The following is a 16,791-nucleotide window of genomic DNA, read 5'->3' on the forward strand; positions in this document are numbered from 1 at the left end:
GCTCATCAAATCTTCAAATGACACAAAGCTATGAGGGGAACCACCAAAGATGAAATCAAGAATGAAAATGAACATGGCATGTTGGAAAGCTGTGCTGAAACTGAGATGAAATTCCAAAGATAAAAGGTAGCCTTGTGTTTCAGCACCAAAGTCACAACTATAAGCTGGATGAGGGAGTCCTGACGTGGCAGTGGTACACGTGAAAAGTCTTTCAGAAATGTTAATGAAAGCTGAGGCTGCAGTAACAGGATCACAGCATATGTATAAAAAAAGGAAGTGTTTCACCTCTATACTGTGCTCACTACTGCCTCTAATAGTGGAGGTAGCACACACCCCTTGTAGCCATTGATAGCCTTATTCTGCTCTGTGAATTATGTCTAGATCACCCGCAGCAGGAGTACTGGGGTCCATATTTTAACAGTCTTTCACAGCAGAGTCTACCTATGTCAATTTGCTCCCATAAGAACTAGTGATGGCCACCAACACCAATGGCTTTAAAGGTGATTTAGACATATTCACAGAGGAGAATAAGGCTATCAATGGCTACAAGTCACAAGGGGTCTGTGCTACCTCCACCATTAGAGGCAATAATGGCAGGTGCTAGAAAATGCAATTGGGGAAAGAGGTGCTGCACCCAGGTCTTGCTTGTGGGCTTCCCACAGAGGCAACTGGTTAGCCACTGAGAGAATAGGGTGCTGGACTGGATGGGCCATTGGCCTGATCCAGCAAGCTCCTCTTTTGTTTAATACCTCTTGTGGAAACTCCCAGTGACCACTTTGCAACCATGTGTAGTGCTAGCCAAACTGAGGGAATCATAGCCAAGTATTAGTGTGAAACAGCCAAGTATTGGCTTGTACCTTTTTGCCTACTTGCTCTAACACCATGGAGGAATATTAGGACTTTCTTTGGCCCACTGGGGAGAGCAGGAGCAATGCAGCACCCACTCTCCAAAGTGTCAGAGCAAAATTACTCAGTGTCCAAGTCTGTATCTACACCTTTAAAATGAGCATGAAAATTTCATGTTCAACTGACAGCACCATTCCATGATTTTACCTGAAATTTCAAGGCATTAGAAATCTAGCATTGCAATTTAATGCTGCAGGATATATATTTTACTTATTAAAAACAGGAACTCCTTACTTGGTGTTTAACCTTTTGAGGCAATAAAACACGCCAAATTCAAAAAAACAATTTCGCCTCCAAAAATCTTAAGTCTGACAGAATTAACAACTGACAGTGCTGACAACAAAAGGCTGAAATGAATCTCCCAAATTGCTGGCAGGAGCCAATGTTGGCTAGCTGCACAGAATGAACCCCAGCCACCTGCTCTGGCTGCTTAGCAGAGCATAGGGTTTGGGTTGTTGCTCACCAAGCTAAGGGGCCCTGTGGCAGTCTGGAATCCTGCCTGAGGCAATTATTGCTGGCTGTCATGTAACCTTGAATCAGCCTGGTTGGAAAGCCAAGCTTCCATTTAAACCACTATACCCCAACCATCATCCTCACTATGCATCAAAATGTGGACCAATATGGGTCCAATGGCAAGGGTCACACATCGTGTTCAGGTCCCCAAAGGGAGCCCACCCCCACAGACTTGAGGATTGCTGCTTTAAGCACGCAGCCTCCTAGTATGATGCACTTACCAGTCCAAGTTCTCTACGTGGAAGAGCAAACTTGGCTGCTTTCAAAGATTAATGCTCACAGAGCTTCCTAGCCACCCACCCTCCAGTTTAACATTCTCTGTGTTAAACCAATAAGTTCTGTCGGAGACAGACAATTTCTCATGAAGGGTAGAAGAGCTCATTGGGGAGGTGAGGGTCATCTTCCCTTCCTTGCCTGATTAAAGCTGGTGCTGCAAATCTAACACATTGATTATAAAGTTTAATGAATTCTTCTTTTATTGTAATCCAAAAGTAACAGAACAGGGCTGTAATGCATTCCACAAGTCCTCTGGCTGATATTTTAGAACCGATACCAGCCCTTTTCTTTTTCCTGACAGGCAATTTTAAAAAAAAGTGTGAATTTTTTCACAGTACAGTAAACACCACCCAAACTATTTTAATGGTGGTTAAAAGAGCCCCCCCCCAAATAAAAATAAAATTAAATAAAAAACCCACCTCCCTCCCCCATATCACATGGTCACAACTCACAAGTCTGTACAAAATGTTCACTTTATAAAGCTCTGATGTAAAAATCAAATCAAGCAGCAATTGTGTAAGTGCAGCACAGGGCCCGTCATGGCATTATTTACAAGGCTCTCATTTGTTTACATTATAACAAAATTTCACACAGGCGACTCAGTCCCTCTGTAGGTCGGTCCACCCCCTGCCCCGCCCTCTGCCCTAGAGGGGGGCCGCCTTAGCTTTTTGGTCGTCTCCTTTCTCCTTCTCCTTGTTCTTCTTCGACTTCTTCTTCTTGTGTTTGTGTTTTTGGCTCCGCTCTGCCTCCGACTCTGTCCCGCCGTGCTTCTTGTGCTTCTTATGCTTTTTGTGCTTCTTGTGTTTCTTCTTGTCCTTCTTCTTCCGCTTCTTCTTGCTGTCCTGGCTGTCGGCTGAGCTGGCGCTGCTGCTGCGGCTCCGGCCTTGGCTCTCGGAAGGGCTCTGGCTGCGGCTGATGCTGGGGCTGCTCTGGCTCTGGCTCCCACCAGCTGGGGGGGCCAAGACTGCTGCCCCCACCTCTCCCTCCTTGGGCTTACTGTTCTCGGAGGCCTTATCCTTCCCCTCCCGGGTGGCTCTTCCAGGGGAGTCCTCTTGCTTTGTAGAGACGTTGCTGTCGCTGTCGCTCTCATTGTAGTCTGGGACGAAAGCTGCCTCGTCGGTCTCCCTCGTTGGGTCAGACGAGAGGCGGGCAGAGTGGCTGGGCAGAGGCTTCGGCTTGGTGGTGCCCTTGTCATTTGGCACCGTTGTCCCTGGCTCTCTTGCCTCTGGTGAGCAGCGCCGTTGCAAGGACTTGTTCCCACCTGCTACCCTCTCCTTGTTGCTCCAGGTGGTATCCGAGGACGGGCGTTTCTCTCTCTCCTTGCCCGAACTTCTCTCCTGGGACTTGTGTTGTTCTGCAGAACGCCTGGAGTCGAAAGCAGCTTTGTGGTCATTTGGCCTCCGGTCCCTTGGAGGGCTGTAACTGCCTCGCTTTGAGTCCCCAGCCTCCTTTTTGGGCTGCTCTGTTCGCTCATCCCTGGCCTTGTTTTTTTGTCCAGAGGTGGCAGAATCACGGCTGCGAGGAGGAGAGACCTTTTTCCGTGCCAGGTCGCTCCTTTCCTCTCTTCGCTTGGAACCAGAATAGTCTCTGCTACTGCTGCTGTCATAGTCAGACTTTTTGTCCCGGTTAGGTGTGAAATCCTTCCCAGAAGACCCATGGGCAGATTCATGTTTATCTGAAGACCTGGCCTCTTTGGAAGAGTTAGAAGAGCAGTTCTTTGCATTGCCTTGTTCAGCACTGCGTTCGGAGCGCTCCTTCTCCTGTTGAGTGCCACTCTTCCTTTTCTCAGAGTCTTTGTCGGATGCCGTGTGATCCCTCTCTTTGAGTTTCCCTTTCTCATTGGACAATAACACTGTTTTGGAGTTTTTGGACTCAGGCTGTGAACTTTCAGGATCCTTTTCACTGTGTTTGAGGGAGTTGGATGGCTTTGTGCTGACATTCTTGATGACACTTGAGGGCTTCCCAGCTGCAGAAGGAACTTGCACTGATTTAACATCCTCCTCTTCCTCCTCCTCAGAGTCAAAATCGTCTTTATCCCACTTGGACTGAGGAACTTGGATCATGATAATGACATCTTCGGCAGGGGCTGTTATGTCATTGTTGTACTCTTCCATGGTCTTGATGACAGTTCGCTTCATGTCCAGCTTATCTTCTGACTTTCTCACAGGGCTTCCTCCAGCAGAGCTGGTGCTAAGGAAAGAAAAACCAAAGACAGGCTATTAAGGAAGACATCAAAGCAGCATAATTTAATTCCAAATTTAGATTGTGGGTATATTCATTTTTTTGCAGGGCTAAAAGCCCCACTTTACTATTTTATTTTCACATAAAAAACAGCCCTTGCATCAAGGAACTGGCCTGGGGTTTATTTTTCCCCTCAGGAATGTTGGGGTCCAGAGTCCCATCCCCCCTTTCCAGGCGACATGTCCCACTACAGAAAACTAAACTTAGTAACCAAGCCTTAATTCTTCACAGCCTACACTTTTAGAGAGAGGGGCTGTTGTGATTCAAGAGATTTCTCGTTGACACAGTGGGCTGGTTTCAGCTATGGCAAACCTTCTGCAGGCCACACTTGGAAGGTGGGATTGTTCTTTTGCGAGCGTGCCATGCATTCAATGTTGTTAAAATGCAGCAATGAATGCAAGCCATGCTGCCAGATCGGATCTAACCTGGCCAAAAGTAGCATAGTGGGCACTCAGTGCCAAACTGAAACAGTGCCAAATGCAAGTGGTTCTTGCAGAGGCTCCCAATTGTTCCTTTGCTGTTTGCATTTGGCATGGAATATAAAACTGTACTGCTTTCAGCAGACATCAGGTCTACTTGGGAACTTCAATCAGGAGCTCCTGTGTGGATCCAAATCCAGATGTAACCTTTTCCATCAAGCCTTTGTGACCCCTTGCAGATCTTATTTTAGCATTTTCCAACAAGGGGAAATAACCATTGCCTGACACAGCCGATTTGGCTATTTCCCCCACCTGTCACGAGGGCACTTTGCATCCCTGACATCAAATGATATTAAGTGACAGGTAGGCATGACAGAAGTGACAGGTAGGTATGACCTGGAAACTGCACGCTGGCTCTCTTGGCCAATAACACAAGATGAGCGCCGCAACCCCAGAGTTGGTCACGACTGGACCTAATGGTCAGGAGTCCCTTTACCTTTAAGATATTATGGGGGGGGATGGGCCTCCAGGGCAAATGAGGAACTCTGAAAGCCCCCCCTCACCCACAGATTACAGATTAGCCCTGATAAATTAACACTAGTAAACCACACTAGGCAATGATTCCTTCCCCTCGATGGAAAATGCTGAAGTGAGATTCCCAATGGGCTACCCAGACCCAATGGCAAGTGCACTTTACCTAGCCACAGGCACAAAATAACCGACACAGTCCAGACTTCAAGGAAAGGTGGGCAAATTGCTTCATAAAAAACCTCATGCTAGAAGGGAAATTAAAAGGCCATGACTCAATCTGGACTGCTTGGGACTGGAGGGCAACTGATCTATATCAGAGGGATTGATCTGGCTTGTACATAGGGCGAAAGATCCAGACCAAACAACGTCAGCTACTCATCTTCTACTTCCACATGGGTTTAAGAGAGGCCAAATCAAAGCCTAAGAAAGGAGGCAGTACTCAACATGACATGGACAGGAAGTGAAATTAATTTTTAAGTTTTAATCAGGAGGTACCTGGTGTAATCAACCAGCGTCAGACCGGATCCATCGGCAGCTGTGGCTTTCCTCCTCAGCTTCCCTTTCGCCTTCTCTTGTTTCCCTTTGCTGCTGGGGGGTGGCTCAGGCTTCTCGGCTGGAGCCTCCTTCACTGGGGGGACATTTTCAACACTGGCAATCTTCTTGCCAGTTTCTCGGTTCAGCTTAATCTTTTTTGCAGGAGCAACTGGCAAAACAGCTTTGTCCTTTTCAGGGGTCCTCTCTGCTTTTTCACCCTCTGGCTCAGTTTTCCCCTTTGGCAACGGTTTCGACTCTACAATGTCAGGTTTGGACATTTTTAATGACGGCGTTTCGTGATCTTTGTCTCCTTTTTCCTCGGCTTTCCTTTTCCTTTTCTCTGGCTTTGCATCCACAGGCTTGTTCTTGTCCACAGGTTTCTTTGACTTCTCCTCCTTACTCGATTGCTTCTCCTGCTTGACTTCCTTGGGGGGATCTTTCTTGGCCTTCTCCTCCTTGGCTGATCTGGTTTCTGGATGCTCTTTTGAGCTTCGGGGATGAACCTTGCGTGGCGTACCAAGTGCCTTCTCATCTTTCTGAGAGGACACTGACTTAATAGGATCAGCCTTTGGCAACTCCTCCTTGGCTTTTTTCGCAGGAGGATCTGCCCGGGGGGATTTTTCACGATCTGCCTCCACTTTCTCTTGGGGTGTTTTAGCTGGCTTCACTTGCACCTCTTTCTTGGTAGTGGCAGGGCCTTCTGCTTTTCGCTTTGTCTTCTCGGCTTTTGCCTTTGGCTTATCTTTCCTTTCCTTGTCAGAAGTGGGTTTGAAGGCAACGGAATCTGCTTCCATTGGCTCATCTCGGACAGGAGTAGCATCATCCCTGCTTGGGAGCATGAAGAGTGGGTCAGGCTTGCTGCCCTCATCCCCAGGGGCAGGATCCCGTGGCTTCCGTGAGCCTTCCAACAGGTCAGCATTGGGGAAGCCTTCGCCCTCGTCCCCCTTCCTTCTCTTGCGGTGCTTCTTGTGTTTGTTTCCCTTCCCGTCTCCTGGTGGGATCTCAACCTCCTTGTCTTTCAGTTTGGCCACCTCTTTCATGCCATGGCCCTCTCTACTTGGAAGCTTCTCAGAGTAGCCGGTACCAACATTCCGATTCCGATGGCCCAGCCCTCCAGGGTAATCGTCTCTACGGCCCCGAACATATGGGGAATTCTCTCGCCTAGGGCCAGGAGGACCAAAGCGCTCTGGGGAGAAGTTCTCCCTGTTAAGCAAAGGCCTGGGCTGGGCTCCAGCTGTGTAGCCCTTGTAGTATTTCTCGTACCACTCTCGGTAGGTCTCCCACTCCCGGAATCTCTCTTTCTCAAATGGGTCTCTCATATCCACAGATCTGCCATAGTATGCTTTCATGTCGTAAGGTGGAATTTCTCGATATCGGCCAAAGTATTCCCTTTCCCCTTCTGCCTGCTGCTGAACAGGGCGCTTGTTTGGGGACTGGCCTCTGTAAACTGGAGACCTCGATCGAGAATGATACCTTCTGTAGGGGGGTGATCTGGATCTCGAGCGGTGATATCCATGGGATCTTGACCTGGAACGGTAGTTCCGACTCTTCCCCCTGGCTCTCCGTGGGTATGGAGGAGATCGTGAGTAGGAGCGGGAATGGGAACGGCTGAATGACCGAGAATAGGATCGAGAACGGGATGAGCCAGATCGGGACTTGGAGTACGTATAGGAACTTCTTGAGTATGAAGATGCACTATATGGCGATTTGGACCTTAAGAAACAAAGCAAAGGGAGGGGGGGAAGGAAAGATGTATAACTGTAGCCTCTTCACTTTTGTACAAATTATGTGGCACAGTCACAGTGAAGAGCATTCCCTTTTTTGTCACATAATCTGTTATGAAGCAGTCACTGCAGATACCTAGAAGGATACAATGCACAGAGCTCTTCTGGGCACCCCTAACAACTCATTCAAGCTCAGTGGGACTTTTACAGCTTTATTATTATCACTATTGTCAATGAAGAATAGCTCCTCACTCTGCACCAAATAAGTTATCACCAAATTGCTTTTGTACACCCAATATTTAAGAAGCAATTCGCCAGCTGATGGTGACAGCTCCTCTTTGGGAAACATTTTCATGCTCTATGTGACTAGCTAACAGAGTATCCAGAAATTATTTGGTCTGCAGACAATCATTAGGCTTTATTTAAGAGTTTACTTTCACAGAAAGCTACTACTGGACATTTTGTGTGCATTCTCAAAATAGCCCAGGAACTATTTAACCCCTAAAAATCCAAAACAATATTTCTTTCAAAGCCTTAGTATGTTGTTCCTCTGAATATTGGGGAAAAGAAGTTGTATCTCATTGCCTGTGGTTTGCATCAAGGTTGAAATGTAGGGCAACAGTTGCAAATCTGTATCCTGCATTAGTCTTCATAGGAAAAATGCCTATGAACATAGTAAGCCAGGTTTGGGGAACCGTTGGCCCTCCAGATATAGCCGGACTACAACACCCATCATCCCTGGCCACTGGTTGTGCTTGCCGAGGGGCTGATGGTAGATGTAAGGTAAAGGTAAAGGGACCCCTGACCATTAGGTCCAGTCGTGACCGACTCTGGGGTTGCGCACTCATCTCGCATTATTGGCCGAGGGAGCCGGCGTATAGCTTCCAGGTCATGTGGCCAGCATGACAAAGCTGCTTCTGGCAAACCAGAGCAGCACATGGAAACGCCGTTTACCTTTCCGCTGTAGCGGTTCCTATTTATCTACTTGCATTTTGACATGAAGAAGAAGAAGAGTTTGGATTTGATATCCCGCTTTATCACTACCCGAAGGAGTCTCAAAGCGGCTAACATTCGTCACAGGGATTCGAACCGCCGACCTTCTGATCAGCAAGCCCTAGGTCGATGGTAGATGTACTTCAGCATTATATGAAGGGCCAGAGGTTCCCTGTACCTGCAATAAGCCATGCTATGTCTGACTGTTAGCCCACCTTGCCCAGTCCCATTGGCACTGAGTGGTAGCATCTTTCCCCATCTCTGTACTACATAAGACCCAAAAACTAGATATGATGCCACGGACTGAATAGGGGACCTGCAAGGTGCAAAGAACAGGGGATTTTGTTCCGGCTCATCTATACAGGCACAATAAAAACAATTACCGGGAATAAGAGCGCCTGCGTTCCTTCTGGATTTTTTTATATTCCATCAGTTCCTTAGCAAAATCATTTGTAAACTCATCAAGCTTTGACTTTTTCTTTTCCCTGTCAAAAGTGAGAGATCGTGATGTCAGGTCATTGGGCAATGTTAAAGGCGGCATTAAGAGAACCACACCACTCAAAAAAGGACTCTGCATGCAACTGAGATGTGAACATGCTACAACAAAGCAAAAAGCAACGCAGGTTTCCAAGAGATGCTTCATGGCATTTTGTTAGAATTACAGTTTTCTGGGTTTGAAATCTGAAGGATTATTTTTATTGGTGAAAACCAACATTTGAAATCTCACGTTATATGTCATTTTTGCTTACGGCAGACGCATTTTTAGCATAGTTTTGCAGTCTGATATTCTACGGAAACAGAAGAATGAAATATAACGGAACTTCATTCAGAGCCAAATACTTACTCCTCTTTAAGTCTCCGCTGTTCTCTGTAAAACTCCTCCCTAGAGAGAGGAGGTGCTTGTGTCGTTGGGATGGCATTTGAATGAGCCGTTGGTACTGGTGTTGGTACCCAAGGTGTTGATATGTTTGCTGGAGCTGGGGGGTATCCCGGAGGGGGGACAGTGTACCCAGCAGGTGGAGGCTGACCAGGTGGAAATTGAGGAGGAAACTGTGGTGGAGGTACCCCCGGTGGAAGAGGAAGTGCATGGGGAGGAGGAGGATACAGGGGAGGAGGAGGCACGGGCACAAAGACTGGTGTTGATGCTGGCAGTGTTGGGGCCTGAGTCCTTTGTGTACGGTCACTATGCGGGCGTCCTCGGTTTGAACTTCTAAAGAAACCCAAAAACACGTTGTCACTGAGTGTTACACTTGCCCCTTGTTCTCAAGAGAGGAACGTGAAATGGATAGCACCCCTCTGCAGTAACTGCCCATCCTCAGTCTTACAGCCTATCCAGTCTAAACTGTTCTTTTGCTCCCCCTCAGCACTGCCGGTTCAACAGATCCTCCCAAGAGCCCTCCCTGTCACACACAACACTTACCACAGTTTTCCTCCTCCAAGCCTTTCATGAACATTACTTAATCTGCTACTGCTGCTGTTTTAAATGCCTGCCATCCAGCATCCCCATCTCAACTGCATTTCTTTTGTACACAGGCATTTTGGAGACGTTAAAAAAGATACCCGGCACAGTATGTCTAATACAGACCTGCCTGGGTTTGGATTTCTCTACCATCTGCCTATGGCTTGCAATTCAAAAACTTGAGGCTGCCTTCAAGCCATCTAAATTCTGCTGCCTGGCAATTTGAAACCCCGCCCCTCACTCTGTAACTTAATCTGTGCTAAAAACTACCGTACCTATTTTAGCCCAATGGCAGCTAATGGTGTTGATGTGGGTACCAGCAACTGCTGCAAATATGCTGTAAAATGTTTTGCAAACCTACTCCATGTATTCCTCAGCAATTATGGAGTCAGTTGCCCTGTAACATCTCATTTTGCTCCCTGCCCCCTTTCAATTATTTTAAAAATTGTTTAATTTACCAAGTTGTCAGAAGCTGATTTACCCTGTTGAAATGAATAGGAAAGTGAAACTACTCGCTAACTGGGCCCTAGTCTATCCCCAGCAACTTATCAAAACAGGGTAGGTAAAATAACTTTAGTGTTCAGCACACTGGAGTACATCTTCTGTCCAGTTTTTCTGCACATTCCTGTGTGTACAAAGCCCCAGTACAAAGCATTACAGGGGTCCACTAAATCACAGGAATGAATCTTATCTTAAGCAGTTAATTCTTCTCTAAGCTGGCCTTCAACACTGATTTCTCATTTGTAAGAAAAAACCTACTAGGCCTTGCTTGGGTTCTAGTTTATCTTCTCTTCTGTTAAAAGCTCAGTATTTCATTTATGCATCTCTTCTGTTTTCTCCTCTAGGGCTTTTGGACTAGACAAGAGTTTGTATTGAACTGTGTTGAGTTGAGTAACTTCCACTTGTGAAACGGAACTTCCCTCTCTCTCCTCCCCACAAATGCCCCCATCTTTTCCCAAACCTGCCATGTGGTATTGGGGAACCCCCAGAGCAGATTCGGGGTTGGGCCTGCAGCAGGAGGAGAAGGTCCACTGCACAAGCAGAAGTTGTTTCAATCATGCAATGTCTTCGTTGGATACAGCCCTATTTTTCTGGAATGGAGTATCAATATATTTTTTTAAAAAAATTATAAACTGGAGTTATATTTATTTCTAAGCTAGGACTTTAAAGGTGTCTCCTGGATCCCTGTAACAGTTTGACACTTTAAAAAATAGAGTGAGGTTAGAGTGTTGCTCAAAACCAAACCAAATCCCTACAGAAGAGCTTAGTAGGGTCCTTTAAGCAGCAACTTTTAAAAAAGCCTCTCTGTGCATATCAAGCTATTTAATATGCTTATCATGTTCTAAACTTACTACCTAAGATACAAAAAATATGTTTTGGAGGTATACTTACGGCTCCCAGCCTGACCTATTGCCTGCAGAGCGAACAGGATTGGTTCTCATCGGCTGACCTATGTTGAAAAGGGGAAGAAGTTGCTTATTAAATGTAGATGGCAGGCCTATTGGAAAAAATAGCCAAGAGCAAAGTTGTACCACTTACCCATGGTGGGTATTGAATGCCCATGACAGCCCAGCTGTCCTGGCAAAGCTGGCTGCCCAAGCACAGGAACCTGATAGCCCTGCAAAAAGGAAGAGGAACAGAATTAGACTGTGATGCTGCTGAAATGTGCAAACAAGTTTAGTTCCAAAACAAAGCTTACCTTCTCCTCCATCACAGTATTAATTGACAGTGAGGAAGGCGGCTTTGAGTGTTCTGAGGCAGTCACTATAGCAGCAGCTGGTCCAATACCATCGCCCTCACTGCAGTGAAAGAGGCAAATTCAAGGTTAGGAACTACTGGGAAAGAGACTGAAAATGAGAGATTGGGTGCTAAAAAGTCATTCTGCAGACTCTGGAGGTAGTCATATTCACAATACTCTAAAAAGGTGGGGAAGAGCAGGCAAAACAAAGCAACAAACATAATTAAATGGTTGGGAGAACTTCTCTATGAATAAAGTGTTTTGAGGTGCATATATCAGAACAGAACTACTTTTACTAATTAGGGCAGGGAAAGGAAGACTGTGACCCTGCAGACTCTCAGCAACCACCAGTCCCAGCCAGCAAATGGTCAGGAATTGGCACCCCTGAATTAGGGCTTTAGAAACTGGCTTTAGAAACCTCCTTACTACTTCTAATGAACTTCAACTGGAGTCAATGGCTCATTTCAGACAACCTTTCAAGCCATGGTTTCAGGAGAATTGACATGCTATTGATTCACCAGGTCCCTCCTGCCCTGCCTCCCATTCTCCATTTCCTGTTTAAAGTTAATCAGTTTGCTGTGATATCCAAATTGGCAATTTATAGTTATCAATTGCCCTCCATAGCATGGCTCTTGAGGACCATCTGAAATGAGCTGATGGCCGATGAAAACATTGTAGTTTGAAATTTAATCAAATAATACAGATAAAGAGTGGTTATTGCTTTCTTGGATGCTTGCAGCACCCAAAGGAGAAATTCTTGAAATTCACTAGGATATTCTCTCACCTAGCTCACTTTGCCTTTTAAGATTTCAAACCTAAAACCTTAAAAGGCAAAATGTGATACAAGCATAGCAATATCAATCAATCCCTGGAGATTGCATGAAATTCAAAACAATGTAGTACAGGCACCCCCAAACTTCGGCCCTCCAGATGTTTTGGACTACAATTCCCATCATCCCTGACCACTGGTCCTGTTAGCTAGGGATCATGGGAGTTGTAGGCCAAAACATCTGGAGGGCCGCAGTTTGGGGGTGCCTGATGTAGTAACTCGTTAAAACATATAAGCATCATTTCCCTCCCATAAGAACACTCATTTTTAACAGGCCAAAAGCAAGCATTGGGCTTGAAATACCTTACTTTGGATTTGATTTCTAAGAACCCCATGTAACTTGAAAACTCACTGACAGCCTTAGAAAAGTTACTAAGACACACAAACACACTCAAGAATTGGCAGTCAATCCTTACAGGGAGATAGGCATACAACTGGTTAGACACAGTATCACCAGAGCCCAGGACAATATAAAAGCCAAGCCAAGCTGTCAATCTAGTGGCCTCTTTCTACAAATCAACCTACCGGAAAGGTCCTTCTGGCTTGTCAGCACGAATTGCCAGGGACATTGGTGCAGAGACCTCACTAGCAGATGTGGTGGCAGAATGGCTGACTGACAACGTGGCTGTTGAAGATACTGATTGGCCAGGAGCTGATGACAAGGTGAGGGATGCAGGTGTATGAAGAGGGGCAGAAGTGGCTGGAATCATGAGGGGATCCTGCTGCCTGGAACCTGTTGGCCTTGGTAATGAAGGCACATTCCGCTGAACTGCTGGTCTAGGTGGCTGGGGCGGTTTGCGAAGTCTTTTTGTGTAGCCAGTTTCGTTTTTGAAGTTATTTACAGCCTAGAGAAGAAAAATCACCAGTCAAGAGAAATGAATAAGCATATCAAAGCTTCCTTAAGATTGCATCAAAGCATCTGTGCTACTTGGTATCAGGGCTGGTGAGGTCATTAAAAAATTAGATCTTGCTGTGGATACCTTTACTGCAGGAAGGAAGGGACACAGCATGTGGGTCAATTTATTGGGTGGGAGGTCACAGAGGGACCAAACCAACTTAACTCCCACCCCTTCTCATCCAGGCCAACACAGTGGATCAGTAAGAATAAGGGGGAAAGAGATGTACACTCAGGCATGCAGAACTGGATACAGATAGATCTCAAGTTACCTGGCGTAAAAATTTGTTGGCAATTAACGCATCAGGAGAAACATCTGTCTGATGACAATTTGGGCAGGTATGTTCCTCCGATTCTAGCAGCGATGTTCTGATACCTGTGAATGATTTTTCAATGCCATGTGAGATGTGTAGCTGTTATATAAATCATCACACTCTGCTCAATGCTACACATGTACAGTACTAGCACAGCTACTAAGACTGCAAACAGCAACAAATGCCAGAAGACTTCTAAATGTGGCTGTACTGTAACTAAAAGGACAATGCAAAGGCCACAAAACAGTAGATCAGTATAGAAATCTAGTAGCAACTGTGGGATCCAAAGGGCATGTCCCAAAGCTGTACACCCACTGCAGTCCCATATGCCTCCTGAAAAGCAGCTGCTCCAGAAGGGGATGGTTGGTTGGTTGGTTGTCCTTCTAGAGGCATGGAGGTGCAGAGGGAAACTCCAATGCCTGAAAAGGAATGTCCTTGCTTTATAAAGCATTGCAGGTCAGAATTTAAGCAACACAACAGTTTCAGCTTTTTTATTACTAATAGTATTATTGCCTTCTTTTGTACATCAAGATGATGTACAAAACAGCTATAATCTATAGAAAATAATAGTGGATGAAATTGAAAACCACACCAATTAAGCACCCATGGCAGAGCCTTGCGGACAAAAAATGTCTTTAACTGTTTCCAGAGAGTGCAGATAGCCAGCTCATGTCTTATCTCAAGAGGGATGTTGTTCCATAGAACAGGTGCTACCACACTAAAAAAGCCACTCTTGAGTTACTGTGGAATGGGCTTTTGCTATCTTAGAGTGTACCATAAACCTAAAACGCCAATGAACTTAAGGAAAAAGGAGAATTCTGTGGGTCAAAGGAAGAGTAACAATTTTGGCTTAAAAACCCCAGTCCAGTTCTTGCCTCTTAAAAACCATAATGAAGCAGTCTAGGTGCAAGTAAGTACCCAACACTTTAAAGTAAAACCCTTCTATTCTCCTTCTCAGGTAATGCTAGAGGTGGAGAAACCCAATCGGCCTTGCTCTTCTCCCATCACATTCAGACACACACAAGCCAGTTCATGGAACTCACATTCATCACAGTAGCTGTTTCCACAGCAGGGAATGACCACAGCATCAGTCATTATATCTTTGCAAATCAGACACAACAGCTCATCTGGAATAGGGTCATCTTCTTCTGAGGAAGACGATGGCTCCTCTGGCAGGAAAGGGGGCTTCTCTTTCTTTCCTATAGCATAAGCAGCACTGAAAACAGAGACACACATCTTGCTCTTAAAAAGGTGAGACAATACATGGTGTTAAGCATTAAATATATGTGTTTAATATTTATTATTATTTATCGCACTCGTGTCCCACCTTTCTGCCTAAGGAAGTCAACACTACAATTCCTAGCACTCTTAACAAGCTATAGTTTGTGGATAGAAGTAATGTTCTGTTTATGGTGTGGATATGACCCAAGTCACAGGCCTAGTCAAATAAATACTAGGATGCTGTTAGAATAACATCCTGCCTTATCTTCAATGAACTCAATGAAATTTACAATTTCAAACCAAAACATTGGAGGAGAGCATCAAACTAGAATTATCAAAGAGAATAGTTCCAGGAGAAATCAATAAACAGGAGGCTTTCCTTCTACTGCAGCAGCAAAATGGTAAAACCAGGTGTTTCTGGGGGTGTTTTTGAAAAGCAATGTTTTTGACTGATGCTGAAGACACTGTCTGATGCCATAAATGAATGGCCACGAACATTCACAATCATTTCTTATTATGATGTATTTTATTTTAGTTTTTTTACAAATATGCTGCTCACATTAAATAAGATTCCCTAGTTTCAAAGCTCTACCTAGGAATATCGAACATTAGAGACAGCATTTCTGGCACCATAAAGGCCTGCATACTTACGCATCAATAGTCGGGATGGCATATTTCCCTGTGTTTGTGAGCATGGCGCCCTTGGTATTAGGGTCCTGCACCTCCATCATGAAACTTCGGGGAATTCCTGTGCTCTTTTTAATCCTGGGAACAGACTCAAAGTTTTTGTCCTATTGAGGGGGTAAAAAACACAAAAGATCTCTCTCAGCTATAATATAATGATTCAACAGCTTCTCCAAACAGACCCCCTGCCCAAATTTAACTAAGCTTCTTGGCTTGTGTTGAAACAACATTGTTCAGGCACATGACATGAACTTTGCAGCTTCACCAAGGATGCTATTTAAGTCAGTCACATCCCATTCGAGGCATGAAAGAATTGGAACAAAATTGTCTACTGCTCTTAGAATGTTTACTGTAAGCTATCATTAAGAAACTACTTTTCATAGTGAGCAGTGCTCCACAATAATACTCCATGGCAGGTAGCCCTCCCTCAACCCCACTGATCTTGCATTACTGGAGAGTCAGTGATACAAATACAAGGTGGCACTACCAAATGGATCATTGAAGAGACATTCGCAATCTGAAAGTTGAGAGAAAGAAGGACTTAACAGGATATTACACTCCCCCATATACAATAAACCAAGGAATAAAACTTTAATTTTCTTGCTACAGGTTTCATGGAGATCTATGATAATAAAGATAAACAAGTTAACACAAATAAAAACTTCCACTCCATAGTCCCTCTTACCCCATTGGTCGGGCAGTTCTTTATGTAATGGCCAGCTTTTCCACAACGAAAGCAAGTGTATGTTGGCGGAGGCGGACCCAGGGGTTTCTTCATGTAACTAAAAAGGTGTAAGAAGAGAAGTGTGTTCCTTTGCTGTTTTGCTTTAATTAAGAAGATAGTAAATCTGTAAATTGTTCCAAAGTTAGCTTAAAAAAAAGGTTTGTGGCATGCTGAAGACTTACTTGATTGGATCATATTCGTGGCCAGACTGTGACATCATAGCTTTAATTTTATCTTCTTCGGAAGCATTGGCTTCAGCCAGATTGGCGGTCTGTTCAATAGGTAATCATTTGACACACACATTAGAAACACATTTAAGTCCATCCAGTCAAAGACAAACACCACTCATCCAATCCTGTAAAGAGCAGCACAAAGCTAACTGAAAGTTGCCTCAAAAACAGCTCTTTAATATCAGATTGTCTTGAAGATGTTCCAGGGAGTCCTTATGCCGTTACATGATGTTTGTGTACTTGCTAACCTAAAATGAAAAGATAAAAAACTCTGCTGGGGCATTCTAACTAAACCATAGGTGCAGTTTGTATCTTATGTAATGGCTTGTGTAACTGCTCCAGTTTGCCGTGATAAATTTAAATGGTCTGGAGTTAAGTGTTCTGAAAGATGCCTTCTGTAATACTTACAAGATTAAAGCCATTGAGCTGTTTCATTTTGTAAAGTGATGATGTTCACTACTACCTCAATTTGCTATATAATGCTATGCATTATTTATGCTTAAAATATTTAAAAGGACAATGTCATCCTGAAAACTGAGGGTTCAGAAGCCCAGCTAGAC

At 44.9% G+C, this 16,791-nt stretch overlaps 1 protein-coding gene across 3 annotated transcripts in view; it reads right to left on the reverse strand.

Annotated features, from left to right (window-relative positions):
- Positions 1–2,150: 2,150 nt before the first annotated feature.
- Positions 2,151–16,791, reverse strand: part of RBBP6 (RB binding protein 6, ubiquitin ligase) — a 30,569-nt gene continuing 15,928 nt past the window's right edge. Inside the window, exons 5-17 of one of the 3 annotated variants that reach the window (XM_035130767.3) lie at positions 16,184–16,272; positions 15,963–16,059; positions 15,245–15,384; positions 14,416–14,588; positions 13,331–13,434; positions 12,689–13,008; positions 11,296–11,395; positions 11,136–11,214; positions 10,989–11,046; positions 8,982–9,347; positions 8,521–8,622; positions 5,382–7,133; positions 2,151–3,885 (exon numbers count right to left, since the gene is read on the reverse strand). In XM_035130767.3, coding sequence (XP_034986658.2) covers positions 2,340–3,885; positions 5,382–7,133; positions 8,521–8,622; positions 8,982–9,347; positions 10,989–11,046; positions 11,136–11,214; positions 11,296–11,395; positions 12,689–13,008; positions 13,331–13,434; positions 14,416–14,588; positions 15,245–15,384; positions 15,963–16,059; positions 16,184–16,272 — 4,926 coding nt within the window. In that variant the 3' untranslated portion in view covers positions 2,151–2,339. The remainder of the gene's footprint in view (positions 3,886–5,381; positions 7,134–8,520; positions 8,623–8,981; positions 9,348–10,988; positions 11,047–11,135; positions 11,215–11,295; positions 11,396–12,688; positions 13,009–13,330; positions 13,435–14,415; positions 14,589–15,244; positions 15,385–15,962; positions 16,060–16,183; positions 16,273–16,791) is intronic. The other 2 variants (XM_060282677.2, XM_035130768.3) reach the window with 2 other exon arrangements.

The sequence above is a fragment of the Zootoca vivipara genome, chromosome 13 (genome assembly GCF_965207765.1).
Source record: "Zootoca vivipara chromosome 13, rZooViv2.hap1.1, whole genome shotgun sequence".
NCBI lineage: Eukaryota > Metazoa > Chordata > Lepidosauria > Squamata > Lacertidae > Zootoca > Zootoca vivipara.